The following is an 18,931-nucleotide window of genomic DNA, read 5'->3' as shown; positions in this document are numbered from 1 at the left end:
TGTCTGCTCCTGGCCAGGAACCACATTTTAAGAGGGATGCTGACAAACTGCAAAGCAACCAGGATATTAAAGGGTCTGGAAATCATATCATAAAGTTGAAGAAACTAAGAACGATTAACCTAGAAAAAGGAACACTCAGAAAAGAACATAATATCTATTTTAAATTTTAGAAACTGTAATAAGGAAAAGGGATTAGGCTTATACCAGTTCAGCTGGCAGAACTAGGATCAATGAGAAATTGCAATGAGGTGTATTTTACTATTTCAGTTCAGTCTAAGAAAGAATTTTCTTACAACTGAAGCTCTACAAAACTGGAATAGACTATCCTGTGGAACAACAAAGTAGTGAGTTCCCCATCACAAGTATCTAAGCAGAAACAAGATAATGAAATGTCAGAGATGTCATAGACAAGATTCCTGAACTGGGTGGAAGACTGTACCACAATTATCTAAAGCTTCCGTCTTCCAAATCAAAGTTTTAGTGAGCAGAGCTGGAGATGGCAATATAGTTGTCCACTCTTATCTTCGGTTTCACTTTCTGTGGTTTCAGTTACCTGCAGTCAACTGCAGTCCAAAAATATCAAGTGGAAAATCCCAGAAATAAACAATTCATAAGTTTTAAATTGCATGCCATTCTGAGTAGCATGATGAAATCTTGCACCTGCCTGGGACGTGAACCATCCCTTTGTCCAGTGTATCACACTGCAGCCGTCTTGGTTACCAGGCAGTATCGCAGTGCTTGTGTTCGAGTAACCTTTATTTTACTTAATAATGACCCGAAGTGCAAGAGCAGTGATGCTGGCAATTCATATATGCCAAAGAGAAGCCATAAAGTGCCTCCTTTAAGTGAAAAGGTGAAAGTTCAGTATTATCTCTGGTTTTAGGCATCCACTAAGGGTTTTGTAACATGCTCCCTGCAGATAAGGACTACTGTAATAATTCTCTTCCCCTCCCAAACTAATTAGTCTTGCTCTGATGCAACAGTTACATTGAAGCCAAGCTCCATCGAAGAGACGAAGAGACAAGACGGAAGCTTGGTGGCAGATCCTCTCTTGGTGATTCTCAGTTAGCTTACTGGGAACTGGTCAAGGTTTGGCCACTCCTAAAATTTCATGTGCCAATGAGGAGTGAGTTCTAACCCACTCCTCTATTCACTTCTCTTTCTACCTACCTTCAAGTGTTTAATTCTTGGGAAGCTGTGTAAGTTTCATAGCATCTCGGATCAAGTACTTGTTGAATTGACTCATCCACAAAGTTTCAAACATGTGGGCATTTAATTAAAGCTATTGCCTGATGATTTCAACAGATAGAAATGGGGAGAATTCAGTGCTGTATTAACTTTGAGTGAGCATCGCAGTCTGGTTAGAAGAGGTCACAGACTAGACCAGGACAAGTCCAACCACGTAGGAGGTGGTCAGCAATCAAAGGCTGTCCAAAATGTGCAGCAGAGTGCTAACCAAGCAGCTGGGAGTTCGGAAATGTCAAGAAACTAAAGAAACTACCTTACTGTGTCTTCAATTCCTAAATCATTCCGTCCCCACCAATAATTTTTGAGTCAGAAACACTGCTTTTCAAAAATAACTTTTCTGCTAAAAATGTCTTTTAAGACACTATAAATGTGAAGTGAATACTTTCCCTTATTTACACAGATAAAAGCACATCTGTTCTGGCCAGACACAATCAAAACGAAAGTTATAAAAGGAAAACTTCCTTTTGTCCATATACTTCTCTCCTTCTGAATGTTCCTCAGAAGCTTCGGAAACAAGTTCTGAAGGCAAATGTTTCCTCTGTCCCAGGGAAGAGAAAAACCTGGGGCCTCTTGACCTATAAAACTCAATATTTTGGAACATTCATAATTCTCCCAAATCTGTGCCAGTCAAATTGAGTCTCCCTTCAGCAAACCACCAGCCAGCCAGGGCTGGACAGCAAGACTTTCACCCTTAGGAGTTGACAAGGATAAGATTCAAAAGCTCCCTGGAAAAAAAAAAAGTCTCTACCTCGGCTTGCATTACAAACTGTTGGAAAAGACAGATGGAGGGGATGACAGGGAAAGCAATTATTTCTTCTGGGCTTCCTTTTTGTCTGGATTCTAAGGAGACGAATACAAAATTCCATTGCAGATTGAAATGCTATCTAAACATGCTTGAAAATGTGGTCTTGCTCTCTGAAATATGACCTGCTCTGCTCTGCAGCAACCTGTAACCTATTAATATGTGAGGTGGGGAAGGCCGACATTCCTGCAGGCTGTCTAATTCTGGGCCTGACTCTCCAAAACTGCTGGTTTGTGACCACAGGTTAAAATATAACTAAAAGATATACATCTACATAGCGTGACCCAACAAAAAGTCTTGACGAATCATTCACTTTATTTTTATATTCTTGGAGTTTTAAATACCTAAGGCTCTCTTATGTATATTAAGGTTTCTAGCGAGCTATTCTAAATACAGGCTGAATCACACCAAACGGTAGCATTATTTCAAATAGCAGTAAGCTGGAACTACTCATACACAAATCAAGCTTTAAACAACTTTAAAGGAATATACACACCAATCAAAATGATGTTTCATGTAAAGAGCTTTTGTTAATTTACAATTAACAGTCTCACACACGCAGACCAAATATTCCATACGGTTGCATAAACTATTGTATTACATATGGACCATGTGTTCTGAGAAACACAAAGATGAGGAAGATATAGTTCTTGCCTCAAGGAGCTCATAAATTAGTCAAGGGGACAAGACATGTTCACTAGCAAGTCAAAGGAGATCAGGAAAGCCAAATGAAAAGTACAAGCATGGGACTATGTGAGTCTGCAGACAGAAAGGATAGACATCAAATTAATTGAGGAATACTGGGACCAATTTTCTCATCTGTGAAACCTGAGGAGTAGACCAGATGAATTCTAAGTCCTGACTAGTTCTAAAATTCTGATTCCTTTGGTTTAGCCAGTTGAGCTAAACAGAAAATTTTATGAAAGTAGTAATATTTGACCCGGGCCTGAGATGGGTAAGATTTTGAAATGAAGCTACTGGAAGAAAAAGAGAGCATTTTAAGCAGAAAGAAGAACATAATCATAGATCCAGAAAGTACAGGGCATGCTTGTGGAACACTAAGTCTTAGTATGGATGAAGCACAGCAGGACACAAAATTGGAAAGGCAGACCGAGGCCTTGAATGCCAAGCAAAGGAACTTGGGCTTAATTTGGTAGACAGGGGCCACTGAGGTTTCTAAAGAGGTAGATGACAAGACCAGACATATAGTAGGAAAGTTAAAGAGCAGAATGAGGCTGGAGCTTTTGCAGGCTCCCTGTTACTCTTAATTTCCTCTGAGGGGCCCATTTACAAGGGCCTCACCTGCTAGAAAAGCGAAGCTTCATGGGAGAAACCTAAATAGACAAAACAAAGCAACGAGGGTTAAAAACCATTCAAGGACCATGAAATAAGATAAGTTTTAGGAACCTAACATGATTATATACAAGTACTGACAGTGACAACATGGAAGAAGGTAGACTACTTAATAATAAACCAATGAATGATTATTAAAAGAAAAAGTCATAAAATGTAGGAAAATAGAGAAATGGTAAAACTAAAAATATAAAAGAACGAGACTCATAATACCTGTGAGCTACTAGCAGAGGAAACAGGAATATGAAATGAGAAATTTCTACGCAGGATTACACCCCCTCACTACCCACCCCACACCAAATCTGGGAAGCATAATTAACATTTTAAGAAATTAGCTATATTAAAAAATGTCAAATAGGACAGATAACAGAAATGAAGTTATTACAAAAGTACACAACTGACCTAACTGAATTAATACTGAAAAGGGAGGACCAGACATCGTATGAGGAAGACAAGAAAAGGCATGCTCAGCATTTGTTAGATAGCAATTCCTGAAATGTGATGCTAAACAGAATACAATCCAAACGAAAATGAAAATGGTTAATAGATAACATCTGGCCCTGAATCATTAAAGAAAACCTCTGCCCCACACACTTCTTTTTCCCTTCATTCCCTTCCTTAGCTAGATCCAAAGGATGTAAAACTTTGAAATGAATCTACAATGACCTGTTTGCCAACAAAACTAGGTATGAAAAACTATAGTTATGTCATGTTACTTTTGTTTTTTTTTCAATATATAAACTTAATTTCCACCTTGATTTTTAAAAAATTGTATTGTGGTAAAATACACAAAAATCTTAACCATTTTTAATTGTACAGTCCTGTGGTATTAAATACATTCACACTCTTGTGCAACCAGCACCACCAACCATCCCCATAATTCTTTTCATCTTTAAAACTGAAACTCTGTACCCATTACACAATAACTCCCCATTCACCCCAAGTCCCTGGTAACTATCATTATACTTTCTGTCTTTATGATTCTCTCTTTGAAATGAGGTACACTATGTACCTCATATAAGTAGAATCCTATAGTATTTATCTTTTTGTAACTCACTTCATTTAGCATTTCTTCAACAGTCATTCATATTATAGCATACATCAGAATTTCTTTTTTTTTAAGGCTGAATAATATCCCATTGTTTGTATATATCACATTTTGTTTATCCATTCATCTTCCACCTTTTAGCTATTATGAATAATGCTGCTATGAACATGGGTGTCAAATATCTCTTCAAGACTCTGCTTTCAATTCTTTTCGTAGATACCTGGAAGTAGAATTGCCGGGTCATATGGTAATTCTATTTTTAAAAAATTTTTGAAGAATCTCCATACTGTTTTACACAGCAGCTGTACCATTTTATAGTCCACCAAAAGTGTATAAGAGTTCTAATTTCTCCATATTCTCACTAACACTTGCTGTGTTCTATTTTTGGGGGTTTTGGGTTGTTGTTGTTTTTTTTTTCTTTTGATAGTAGCCATCCTACTGGGTGTGAGGTGGTATCTCATTTTAGTTTTGATTTGCATTTTCCTAATAATTAGTGATGCTGAGCATCTTTTCATGTGCTTAGTGGCCAATCTCATATCTTCCTTGGAGATATGTCTCTTCAAGTCCTTTGCCCATTGTTAATCGGGTCGTTTGGTTTTTTTGCTGTTGAATTTTAGTTCTCTATATATTCTGAATATTAATTCCTTACCAGATATGTGATTTGCATATATTTTCTCCCAGTCTGTGGGTTGCCTTTTTACTCTGTTGATAGTGTCTTTTGATGCATAGGTTACTGTTACTTTTGCAGTAACAGAAGTAATACCAAAATCTCAACAATTTAGCGGACAGATAAAAGTAGCAACCTTATTTAATCACAGTATACAAAATAAAAGAGGGCGCAACAGATATCTGATACTAAGGAGAAAGAGAAGAAAATGTCGTTTTTCTCATTTTGACTTGAATGCTCCAGTCCTGGAGAGAGCTGTGTTGTAATACATATTCCTGGCCCAAGAGACACTGAGAGAGAGCTCGTGGCTGGTCTGGGCAGCCTACCTCTTCCACTCCTATGGCAAATCATGTACGTTTCCTGCTGTGTATGGGACAGATCAATAAGAAAATGCTCTATAAGAAGGCAGATCAACATTTTGGTCACTTGGTTACTGGGTTTTGAATAAATTAGGGGAGTATAATTAACATGAAGGAATAAGTTTACTTACTTGTCTGCCATCCTGTCCCACATTTGTTTGACCTCTTACGACAGTTCGAATATTGTCATCTAGTCTCCTAGCAAAAAAAAAATAAAGACTATCATAAAAATAATCTCTATTCTAGGTTAACCAAAATTTTAAAAAACCTAGTAATTTAGTTTGTACCTACTTGTCCAGAAAACCAAATGAGTTGGAATGATATAAGACTGAGGCCCTAGACCCCAGATGGGGCAGCAACAGTAGTTTAAGAAGCCAAGCCCAGCACAGACTGATGAGTCGTATTTTTTTTTTTTAAGGCTATTTTCACTTAATATTCAGAGCTGTCCAAAAGGACCCATATAACTTTTAGTATCTTTCATGGAGTAAATCAGGAATGAGAAGTTGCTGAAACTTTATGGGAAGAAGCCAGAGAATTCAAATTACCCTACACTAAATCCTTCCTTAGTAACTTCCTCAGGAACCTTAAAAGGGATAATGAGCCAGGATTTATAAGAAATCAGTGCTTTGCCTCTGGGCCCTGCTTTGCCTCTGTGGTCTCCAGCTCCTCCTTCTCCTGTGGCTCAATAGGAGCCATTTAATGGTATCTTAACCAGAGAAATTTATATCAGTCAATTTCATTTTTCATTTGAAGAATTCATTAAAGGTATAGGGGCGGGGGGACTAAAAATAACTGGCTCACAAGTGATTTGCACAGAGAATTTCCATTATCTGTGCAAACTCTGCACAACTTAGTGGTCTCTTTTTATAATCGTTATAGCTCAAGTTCACCAAAACGATGAACGGGCTTCTCTGCACTTCCTAAGGCACTCAACATTAATAGCAGAGGTTGTCCCCAAAAACCCAAGGTCATAAGGGAAAAAAAAAAATCACCTCCTGGATTTGAAATAAAGGCTTCCGCTCATCAAAAGTTAAAAAAAACAACACTATATTAAATTAATGATATCAACCATTATAATAACTATTTAATGAATAAACAAACATTGAGTATCTACCATGTGTCAAAACTTGAACTGTAGATGTGGACAAACCAGAACAAGGCTACTGGGCAGGAAGGACATTTGAAGACCATCCTAGACAATCACATCCTAGATTAATCATGATGTTTATGCCTGGGCCACCAATCAGTCCAATCAGCAGATTTGACCACATTGGTAGCTGGTATGTGGCCACAGGATATATATATATAAACCCATCTTCATGTCTAAGTCTTGGGAATACTTCCCCGCCTCCCACAAAAAAGGGTAAATCTGCTAGGGAAATAAAACCATTAAAAATATAATAGAAATGCTTTTGCCTCCTTTTATAATCAACTGTTTTGAATAGCCTATTATAGCTTCCTTCCCTTTTTACAAATAATTGAAGATTGACTGAAGAATCAAGTTCTTTGCTATAAGGTGCGTACCTCGGATAAAAGAATTATTTTTTAAAAAGTTATCATCTATAGCAAACCTGAAATTTCAGTTATCTCATAGATAAGTGTGATCCAGAATGTAAATTAACAATGTACTTTTCATTATTAATAACGATAGTTCCTTACCTTATTTTCAGTCTAATCTTGTTCACAACTTCATCTATGTTTGCCAGAGACTACAATAAAGAAGGAAAAGCGCCAGCTATTATTTCACTTCCTGGAATTCCTCTTTTACAGGGAAATGATGACTTATAATGGCTATTTATAACATCTCAGAAAATTTAGTCATACAACATGATACAATTTTTACTTTTCTTAAAAAGGTATAGCAGCAGTTGGCAACTACTACAAAATCTAGCCTGGTGTTTTATAAATAAAGTTTTATTGGAACACAGCCATGCCCATTTATTTACATATTATCTACAGCTTCCTCTGACATACAAAGGTGGAGCTGAGTAATTGTAAGAGACTGAATGGTCCACAAATCCTAAAATATTTACTATCTAGCCCTTTACAGAAAGTTTGCCTGACCCATGCATGATATATAGAATCATGACAAATTCATACAACAAAATACAGCAATGAAAATGAATAAATGATTATACAAGCAACTACATGGATAAATCTTAATAACATAATATTGCACATACAAGAAACCAGACACAGGAGCATCTATGTATGATTCCATTTATATATTTCAAAAATGAGTGGAAGTATTCTCTCATGTTACAAGCTAAGACAGTGGTTATCTCTAGGGGAGACAGTGACTGTGAGGAGGCAAAAGGGCCATATGAAGATGTTTTATTTCTTGATCTAGGTGGTGATTACATGCCTTTATTCATTTTATGAAAATTCATCAAGTTGTACACTCAAGACTGGTGTACTCCTCCACATTATATACTTCAATGAATACATAAATCTATATTTTCTAAGTGTATAAGTCCATTAGAAAAAAAATCTGAAAGGGTAAATACTAGTAGTTGTACTCTATACCAGTAGCTGTCATCTATGAAATCATTAACAGTAGCTGTAATCTATGAAAAGGAAGGATTTTAGGTGTTTCTTCTTTTTGCTTGAGTATTTTCTAATTGCTCTATAATGACTATGCATTGCTATTGCAGTTATAATAAAAGTTATTTCTGTTTTTAAGACAATGACAATAAAAACAAAAACAAATGGACCATTTCCAACCTCAACGAGCAGAAAATATGAGGAAATGGTGCCCCCTAATGGAAAAGAGATGGTATAATTTTACAGCACCATTTTCACTTAAGTTTTCAAAATGTAATTTTATAAGTCTTCTTTCTCTCTCCCCCAACAGACATTTTACCTCAGAAAGACTTGAGGATGATGCAAGAATTATGCTTATAAATTGCTACTGGCAACCTGTGCTGGCTGGAGGAGACAAGGAGTAGGTCTGGTAAGAAAACCAGGTCACGAGTGTTTCAGATGTCAGATGGGGACATTCATACCTCACCTACTGTTCTGACGAAGCCAATGGTTACTCAAAATTTTCAAATATCCAAGAACAGACAGAGGTAAAGATAAATCTCAGAAAATAGAAGTTATTTTAATTGAGGAACCTACTGTCAAGTCTGTTGCTTCAAAACTGGACTGGGTATAAATCGTCACTTTGGTGACAGGAGCTGAGCTGTTGGAGGACTTGGGGTTGGCGCAACTCTGCCACTAACAAACTTGCTGAACATCTAGAGGGTAAGCTGTCTAACCTCTCTGAGTTTCTATTTCTTCATATGCAAAATGGGCATAATAGTTCTGGCGTTGCTCATCTCTGCTGGAACCCATTCCTTTAAAAAAAACTTTTTTGGGTACTTTAAAAAAACTATTTAAAAAATGTTAACATTTGAGAAATTTGGGGTGAATGGTAGCCATAAATTCTTTGTCCTATTCATACATCTTTTCTGAAAATGGGAAATTATATCAAAAATTAAAAAAATGTAATCTATTTTAAATTGGTAAAACATGTATGTGACCAAAAATTCAAATAGAAGTGAATAGTGAAAAGTAAGGCTTTCTTTCCCCTGTCTTGCCCACCCACCTCCCAGCTCTTCTCCCCAGAGGCAATGGCTCTGGGCCAGTTCCTTTTGCACATTCTCAGAGATGGTTTATGTATTTAAAGCACATCCATAACTTATATCCTCTTCTTTATATAATGCACATTGTCCTGCACCATGCTTTTTTTCACTTAACAATATAATTTGGAAATCATTCCACATCAGTAAATATTGAGTTATGGTGGTACAGTAACTATTGCTTAAGTTTAATACTCCTTAGACATGAAGGTCTTGCTTAAGCCATAACAATTGTTCTAAGAAGAATAATTCAAAATATATTATGCCATCAGATGTTCAACTGCATTTAAAAGAGCAAAAACCTGGGAACGACCTAAATGGCCATCAGTAGAAAAGTTAAATAAATCAGGCCACATTCATTCAATGGACTTTTATGCCACTAATAAAGACAATGGACAGGGGGCTCTGAAACCAAGATCATTTATGAAATGCTAACAAAGGAGAAAACACTTAAAAATATCAAGTACCCATGAATCTAGCTATTAAAGATCAGGAAGAAATATCCTAAAATTATTAAACTTGACTGCATGTTAGGTGGACCCATAAATGACTACTTTCCCTTTATCTTCCAAATTTTCTACTGGGGAAGCAAAAGAGAAGCATGCTAACATTTTATGTGGATCTGTTATGCAATAATCTTCCAGACCAGGGGTCCCAAATCCCGGGGCCGCAGACTGGGATCAGTCCATGGCCTGTTAGGAACAGGGCCGCAAAGCAGGAGGTGAATGGCGGGCTAGTGAGCAAAGCTTCATCTGTATTTGCAGCCGCTCCCCAGCTCTAGCATCACCGCCTCAGCTCCACCTCAGATCATCAGACATTAGATTCCCATAGGAGCATCAGTCTCCAGTGCCAAGAAGGTTGAGGACCGCTATTCTAGACATTTTACAGAAATGGTTTCCCTTAATCTTCTCAACCATAGAGGCATGTTCTTTTCCTCTTCAGTGTAAAGAATGGGAAATAGGCCCTGAAAGGATCAATGCTTTGCCCAAGCTCCTGGATGCTGGATTTGGTTGGGGTCTGTCCAACTCCTGGGTCTCTGCTCTTTCATATTCTACCATGCTACCTTTAATATAATGGTTCTTGACCTAGTTTTTCTGCACCCCAACACACCTGAGGGATGACACATTCCCTGCTATCAGTTTAGTGCCTCTCGGTGGCAGTACTTCTCACTGGGTTTGAGGCCTCTCTGAGAGTTGGGAAAACGCCCTACAGGAATCCAGACTGGCTACCCTGGGTGGAGGTGAGATATCATTTTGAGAATCACTCATCTAGTTTAGTTGTAATGTGGTTGTACAATGTTAATTTGATCACTTAAGTGTCTTAATTATTGAAAAGTATTTCCCGACTCTAATGCCATTCTTGCTGATTACAGAAAATACATAAAATCACGCACCTTTCCAGCAAAGTCTAATCACCGTTAGCATTTTGGTATAGTGCCTTCGACTGCTTCTTCTACATAACTATGTTTTTGTTTTTAATTAAACTGGGATGATAGACAATTTGATATCTTATTTTTTCACTTAACAATATAGATGCAGAGCATTAAAAATCCTTTATCAACAGTTCCATATGACTTTTTTTATAACTTCTTAATTTCATTCGTTTTATATATTTTTAAAATAAATTTCATCTACCTGCTCCAAATCAAAGCTCTAATGAAAACATGACAAATGATTATTTTCAGTTGTCTACTAGGACAGCAGCAGTCCTCAATTTTTTTGGCACCAGGGACCGGTGCTTCCATGAGAATCTAATGCCTGATGATCTGAGGTGGACCTGAGATGGCTGATCCTAGCTGCTGCTAGCTAGCCCTCACCTCCTGCTGTGTGGCCCATTTCCTAACAAGCACCAACCAGCACCAATCTGTGGCCTCGGGACTCCTGTACTAGGAGACTTAAAAATCTGGCTACTCTTCAGAACCACCTAGGAGGCCCTGTTAAATACAAAAACCTTGAATTCCTCCCACCTGGACCGGGTGAGTTAGAAACATCCGGGGATCTGTTCTAGTCCACACTCCCGCCTCCAGGCATTCACAAACATGCAGGAGTTACCACTCAACAGAAACACATACACACTCTCCTCCTCAGTGACACTAAATTTATTCTTGAAATACTGACATCTACTTTAAATATTCTAAACTCATAATTCACATAATTTATTGCAGATTCACGAGGTACATAGATGGGTTTTGCCCAAGATCTGACAATAGTTGAAAAAATTATCCAAAAATTATCCAAAGTATCCAAATCATGCCATTACTTTCATTACTACTATTATCTTTTCATCAAGGTCTATGGGAATCTGGGTTGGAAGATGAACTGCTAAGTGTAAATCTGGGATTGGGGGAAAAAAGGTAACCCTGAGCTGTAAGTTTTCTGAGTCACTTAAGAAACTTCATTACACATTATCATTTGTGTATGTGGAGCATAAGACATATAACTGAATCTGTGGAACAAATGTCTTGTGTTACCTTCAAAAGTTTAAAAACAAATACACACAAAAACATATCAGGAAGAGGTGAGAACCTGGTGTTTTTCTACATAATTTTCAAATCTAACACTTGTTTTGGTAGGTCAACAATTTTGATAGGGTGAGCTAAATGAAATATTTTCATGGCTAAAACTATCTTTATATCAGTTGTTCACAAATTTCTATGTCCAGCCAATTCCCAGAATTCTTCTTTCATAGAAAATGATGAGCTCTAAAGGCTATCTGTGAAATCTCAAAAAAGACAATCATACAGTATGATGCCATTTTTTCCAACTTTATTTTAAATATTAATATGTCCACTAGAAAAAGTTTAGAAGGATCTATGCCAAGATAGTAACAATTATGGGGATTATAAGCTTCAGATTCAACTATGTACTTCTAGCTGGATGACCCAAATATTTTCAAAACTGAGCCCACCTTTACATCTTATTCCTAGCCTACTTACCACTGAAACCTGCTCTCCTTCTTACTCCCAATATAGGGTAAAGGTGCCAACACTCACTCAGTCTGCCCGGCTAGAAATTAAAGATCAAAATCCTTCATTTGCCTATAATGCACAGCTTAAATGTCATTTCCTCATGGAAGCCTTTTTGGATCCCTCGGATTGAGTAAGACTCCCTGTGCTCTGCTTTCACAGTCTTTAGCATATTTCCTTCATGGTGATGCTATCACGTTTAAGCTGAGTATTCTTTTTCTCTCCGTGCCTCATTACTTCCATCATAAAACAAACGTGTTAACAAAGTGGAGAATTTATCAGTGTTCAGAGTGCCTCCAATAAATGTAAGTATCCAATAAATGTAAACTGTTATTATAGTTGTTCTAGAAGTTAGAACTCTTTTGAGAACAAGTAACAATGACTAATAATTATACAAACACGTCATCGTAAAGTCATAATAATTTACTTATAGTCTGTTAATGGTGTGATTATTAGCTACTAAGGTAGGCTGGAAGCTCTATGTTGGTAAGGAGCATACCTGCTTTGTTCACCCCTCTAGCCTCAAACTTCATACAGAGCTAGGCAAAGGAGGTATTTTTTGTTAAGTAAATAGTGAATTTGGGGTTGTACATTCCTTCAATCACCAAATTCAGTGACTTCTGTCTTCTAAATAGCTTTTGGATGTTGTTCTCTCCAACCCAGGCTCTACTCAGGCTCTCATCATCTCTTAAGTGATCTATCACAGCAGTCTAACTGGTCTTCCTGCTTCCAGTTCTGCCTTCCCCCTGCCTTCCTCACTGCTGCCAGATGGAATTTTTAAAACGTGAATCCAATCCAGTCATTATCCTGTCAAGAGTCTTTCAATGAACACCGGCAGCCTAGAGTAGAAGTCTCCAGAGTAGGGTGTGTGCAGCCTCAAAGGGTTTGCAATAATACCCATTAGGGTACGAGAAGAAAGTATTTGCTATTCTTTTTTTTTTTTTTTTTGGAGAAAAACATTAAAATGTCTACTTTTATTCTTTATTTATCTAGCAAACACTACTGAAACCTAATGTATTCAAGATTGGTGTTAGAATATGTAGGTCATATGGGGGGGCGGGGTTAGGTACAGGCTTAAAATTTCGCCCAGTGAAAATTAATTCTATGGAAAACATTTCACTGAGAGGCATTCGGTCTCCAAAAACTTGGAGACCAAAAACCTGGAGGACACCATTCCTTTAGGATCCTTGCTCTACCTACCCCTTCGGCCTCACCTCCTATGAGGCTATGATCCCTATACATACTCTGCCTCTGCCCTGTGTTTAAAAAGATCTTTCCTGTCATCCTGGAAGATTTACCTTGCGGTTCACTTGACCTAGAATGTTCAGCCAGATGGCCACAAGCCTGGCTCCATCACAGGCATCAGGTCTCGGCTTAAAGGTAAGTACCTTAGAGAGACCTTCCCTGACCACCCATCTAAAGCACCCCCCACCCCAAAGCTGTCATGCTCTATCGCTGCACCTGCTTTTTGGCATACCATCAACCATACTTAATCATTTCTTATTTATTTGTTCATTTGTCTATTTTCTTCTTCCCCATACTAGACTCCCAGGAGATCAGGAACTTGCTTGTCACATTTATCATTTCTCCCCAGTTTCTAAAACAGTGCCTGGTACTTAATAGACATTTAAGTTTGACTAAATGAATAAATGAATCCTTTAAGACTTGGAAGAAGGGCTTTTCTCCTCCCTGAGATTTCAATCTTTCTAGGAAGAACTGTTCTTTTGTTCCTCAATGAACTATTACACACCTCTCTCAGTATTCACCAGTGTCTCCCTGACTTGATCATGTACATTTCAAGGGCATGAACTGTGTCTTATTCATCTTTGTATCCCTAGCACCTGGCACAGTGACTGACAACACCTTACAGGTGCCCACTGAATATCTGCTGAATTAATAAGTGAAAAAACAAGTAAAACTCTAGCTAAACTTCTCCCAACTCTGCTGCTTCTAATTTGGGTCTACACCTCCCCCCCCAAAAAAACAAAGAAAACCCATCTATTTAAGCAAATTACCTATCAAAACAAAATAAAATGTAAAGTCTGAAAATTTGTATGTTGAAATAGGAGTGAAAGTAGCTTTATGACTCTAGGCTTATCCTGCCCACCATTCCCACTTTTTTTTTTCTACATTTAAAAAATCCTTTCCACTTCCCAATTTACTACAGAAAATTTGAGAGGACTTGCACAACCAAGGGTATAATTTCTAATAATATGCTCATTATACAAAGAATTCCACCCTAACACAACAATAGTATTTGGTATTAGCTAACCCCACCCCATCCCAAGTGGCTACAATGGAGTCTGATTTGAATTTAACTCTCCTCATTAATCAAGGCCCCTTAGGTTAGATAGTAAAATACAACAATCATAACACTCGGGTTTAGCCAGAAACTACTGAAATGAAGGAAACACTATACTTACTTGCTCCGTTGGGAACAGGGCATTGATATACTCCACAGCATTGAAATCTGCTCGATCTAAAGGATCCTGGCTTGGAAATACCTATAAAAAGATATGAGATTAGAAATAACTGTCATCTTTCAGTCTTGTTTTATGTCTTATTTCTTTCCTCCCTACTGGATGGTAAAATCTTTGAAGGCAAAAACCATATCTTTTTTTTTTTTTTTTCATTTTATAAGGCTTAACAAACAGATGCTCAATAAAACATCTGTTAAAGTACATCTTTAATTTTCACCAACATCTGTAATTTTAACATCTTGGTGCAACTAACACAGAATGTGCAACTGTGAAAAGTTCCACAAATATTAACAAAATTCCAAGAACAAGGAAAAATAAATGGGCGTTGTGCGTATCAGATTAAACTAGTAGAAGGCATGGTTATAGTAAGGAAGTCTTGATAACAGACTTACGCACTATGTCTCAATGAAGTCTCAGCACTAGAATTCACTATGCATTCAAGCAATATTCATGCTTTGTTGACAAGAAAGGGAGAGCTGGCATTCAGGAAATGTCTCTAACAAGAATACTGAGTTCTGAGAAATATAGCTAATTCCCTTCAAAAGTTATAACTCGAACATGTAACAAGGTGAATTATAAAAGATGTCAAGCAATCCCCTAAGTAGTGGAATTCCCCAGCTCCAGGCAGTTATTGTGTTTTATGTTTTTGTTTTTGTTTTTGTTTTTGTTTTTTAGGCAAAGCAATCCTTGGTTGACCTCACAAATTGCAAGGACCCTGTCAACTTACAATCCCTTATTTTTTTATTTTTTATGCCTACAGCACCTGGTCTTCCTAGGTGGTCTCCCATCCAGGTACTAACCTGCTTAGCTTCTGAGATCAGACAGGATCGGGCTTGTTCAGGGTAGCATGACCGTAGACGCAAATTCTTTTCTGATATCTGCTTATTAGATAAACCTGTGCTAGAACCCAATCTTATTAATAGCAAACATGTGCTCCTCTAAAATCCTTGTCAAACAATAACTGACTGCATTATTTGTTTCTTCCATTAGAGTCCGCTAGGTTCAAATAGCAAACAAAATGTGCGTCTTTATCCAGATGGAGGTGGGTGGAGAGCTGTGTGGCCTGAAAGCCAAAACCTTTGCCCAATGGTCTGGCATCCTCAGGATGTGCCAAATGTGTTTTGTATGGGTAATCTAACCACTCTCAGAAAAACATACATCCAAAAATCTATAAATGGGACAATACAAATAAATGACATAGTACGGTGGCAGATCCACAGTGTTAATGTTCAATATATATTAACTATTAGTATATTATTATACAAATAATGTTAGCAGCAATGTTTTACTTTGAAAAACTTCCCAGCGGCCATTAAATGTGGCATAACCCTTCTTTCCTTAAATCACATCCCCTAGCCAATTCTTTTAAGGGATATCTCCCTTTATCAGGAGCAATACCCACTTTAAGTGTCTAAATCACTATTTTTAACATCATTACTCTTAAAAAACTCGATAAACTTGAAAAGAGAATTTAGTCAACTAAAGGTCCCTGCATGGAAGGGAGGCCTCCTAACCCAAACTAATCAATAGCAGAAATTCTCAACTATTTATGGTAAAGGAGTCCTTTTTCAACCGTTTCCCCTCTGCTCTGCAATCCGCTTCAGAAATTAAATTTACCCCCTGTCCTCAATTCTGAGTAACTCACAAGGGTCTAGGTTGAGAATCGGGAGCAGCAGCGGAACAGCCTGGTAAATGAATGAATAGCTCAACAATCCCCCAAATATGAGGGGTCCTTTGCGCAAACGCACCCTCCAAAGACAACCAAGGACTAGAAAGGACTCTCTCCCTCCCCTAGATTCATAAATCCCTTCCCAGCACTACCCCCTCTCCCCAACCTTTCCTTTCCCTTCTGTGCCTAGCTCCCACCTCTCTGTGCAAAGACCGCTCCTTCTCCTTGCCATCCTAGGTCCCAACCCTAGATCTGCCCGGTCCTCCGCACTCTCCAACCCTCAGGGGGCGGAACACTCACCTGTTCGATGGCGAGCTGCACGTCGGGCGTGAGCTGCAGCACGGCTTCCAGCTCTTCCACGAACTCCAGTTCCTCCTCCTCCATCATACTGCCGCCCAGCTACCTCCTGATGCCAACCCCAATTGGGAGTCAGACCTCCTGTAGTCACCCAAGCCACAGAACTGCTACCCAACCGCAGCAGCACGGGGAAAAGCCTTGGTTCTGTCAGCTAGCCGGGCACTTCCGGGAAGACGGGCACTTCCGGGATCCGGGGCACTCTGGGATAGCGGAGGACTGACCTCCGGTTACCCAGAGGAGACATTCCTTTCATGTACCGGGAGTCTTTCTGGGCACCCCTGTAGTCAGCGGCCCCTACGTGCCTTCAACTCCCCCTTAAGATGGTGGGGGCCCTCGTCACCTCACCGAAGGTGCACCCCCCCACTGAGGGCCTTGCCATTGGGAAGTGCCTGGCCGCCCGGGCAGGACCCCCTCCCCCCCAGTGAGGGTAAGCCCAGCACCGTCGCGACCGACCGGCAGCAACCGTTCACGGGCCGCGAAGCCAGCGATCCTTCACCTCCCAGGGCCCCTTGGTCAGTGGGAGTAGGTGTCCCCCTGTATCGGGGGAGAAATGACCCCAGCTGGTAAGTGGCGATGTTGCCAAGGACAGAATGTAGGATGAGACAGCGTCCACTTGACAAAGTTCCCCGTGTGCCAAGTTTTCTGGGGTATCTGCAGCTTCCTCCTTGGAGGGGGCGGAGGGAGCCACATTAGGCAGTGTCTCTTCGCTGAGGAAATATGTACTTTCTGAGACTGAATATCTGGAGTCTAAATCCCATTCCACGACTGATAAATTGTATGATCTTGAACAGATTACTTACTCCATCTGCTTACTCTGCAAGGATGTGGCGAGGGTTAAATATAAAAAGCACTATGCAAATTTAAGCTAGTAATACAGGTAATATTAGGGTGTTTAGCCTTTCTTCAACGCAGAAGAAAAAGAGGCCAGATCACCTTGTGGAACCACTTTTCCTCCAGACACTTAAAACAATGAGAGAACTGCAGTTAAGGGAAGAGTTGTTTTACCAGTTAAACGTGAAACTGTCTGATGGGAGAATCCTGACTCCACTGAGCTTTTTTTAAATTATTATTATTTTTTATTTTATTAAAGTTGTAAAGAAAAGATGGAAGCAACATAATTTCTAACAATAAAGGAAGGCTTAAAAATATAAATCAGCTATGCGATAGAATATTGATTCTATTGATAAAATCATAGTTTTGAAAATTAATGACAGAAAATGTGCATGGAAGATTTCAGAAAGCAAAATGTATTTTTCAGAAAGCAAAAATGTACAGCATAGTCCCAGTTTGTGTGTGTATTTCTGTGTCTATATAAATTATAGCAAGGATATATTACTTTTACACAGGTGATGGAATGTACATTCTTTGTACATTTTCCCAAAATGTCTACAACGAGCCTGTAGTACTTTTATAATCAGAAATGTAAATGCCTTTTTTAAAGAAAAAGGTAATTATACCCACCTGTCTTAGATTTTTTGTTTTTACATTAAGGAATAATTTACATACAGTTCACCCATTTAGTTTATAATGCCATGGGTTTTGATAGCTGTGTATAGTCATGTAACCACCATCACAATCAAGTCCTAAGACAGTACCATCATCACCTGAATTTTCTTCATTCCCACCCCAGGCCCCGGTAACCACTGATCTGATTTTCTATTCCTATAGTTTGGCTTTTCCAGAATATTATATAAATGGAATCATACAATATGTCACCTTTTGAATTTGGCTTCTCTTACTTAGCATAATGCATATGCATTTCATCCATATTGTTGCATGTATCAGTCATTCATTTTTTTCTTGCTGAGTGGTATTCACTATATGGATATACCATCATTTGTTTTATCCATTCTCTGTTGAATGATATTTGGGTTGTTTCCAGTTTTGAGCAATGATGAATAAAGCTGCTCTGAACATTCATGTGCAGGTTTTTGTGTGAACATAAGTTTTCATTTCACTTGGGTAAATACCTAGTAGTGGGATTGCTGGGTTGTGTGGTAAGTCTTTGTTTAACTTTATAAGAAACTGGTAAACCATTTTCCAAAGCGGCTTGTATCATTTTTGTATTGCTACCAGCAATGTATGAGAGTTGTGGTTGCTCATTGAGCTTATGTTTAATGTTGATGATAATAACATTTGCTAGCCCTTTCTATATGCCCGACACCATGCTAAGCATGCATTCTCTTTTAACCTGCATGGCAATTCTGAGGTTGGTAGTTATTATCATGATCCTCATTTAACAGATGAGAAAATGGAGATGTAGTTAAAAACAAAACAAAAAACTTGCACAAGGTCCCATAGCTAACTCTTCCTACCATTCATTCACTCATTCAATAAACTTATTGAATGAATGAATGTTC

The 18,931-nt window shown here is 38.5% G+C and overlaps 1 protein-coding gene and 1 long non-coding RNA gene across 4 annotated transcripts in view; one reads left to right on the top strand and one right to left on the bottom strand.

Moving 5' to 3' along the window:
• The window catches only part of VPS53 (VPS53, GARP complex subunit), a 128,073-nt gene extending 111,318 nt beyond the window's left edge, over positions 1-16,755 (bottom strand). For 2 of the 3 annotated variants that reach the window (XM_006925053.3, XM_025041785.1), the window contains exons 1-4: positions 16,515-16,755; positions 14,489-14,569; positions 7,137-7,186; positions 5,609-5,675 (exon numbers count right to left, since the gene is read on the bottom strand). In XM_006925053.3, the coding sequence (XP_006925115.1) occupies positions 5,609-5,675; positions 7,137-7,186; positions 14,489-14,569; positions 16,515-16,601 (285 nt within the window). In that variant the 5' untranslated portion in view covers positions 16,602-16,755. Of the gene's footprint in view, positions 1-1,170; positions 1,953-5,608; positions 5,676-7,136; positions 7,187-14,488; positions 14,570-16,514 lie in introns of those variants that run through there. The other variant, XM_025041786.1, reaches the window with a different exon arrangement.
• Positions 2,103-9,036, top strand: LOC112473194. Its single transcript, XR_003043958.1, has 2 exons — positions 2,103-4,089; positions 8,332-9,036. It is a non-coding gene; the product is annotated as an uncharacterized LOC112473194 (long non-coding RNA).
• Positions 16,756-18,931: the final 2,176 nt, after the last annotated feature.

The sequence above is a fragment of the Pteropus alecto genome, unplaced genomic scaffold (assembly GCF_000325575.1).
Source record: "Pteropus alecto unplaced genomic scaffold, ASM32557v1 scaffold98, whole genome shotgun sequence".
NCBI lineage: Eukaryota > Metazoa > Chordata > Mammalia > Chiroptera > Pteropodidae > Pteropus > Pteropus alecto.
This window is presented reverse-complemented; position numbering and strand designations above follow the sequence as displayed.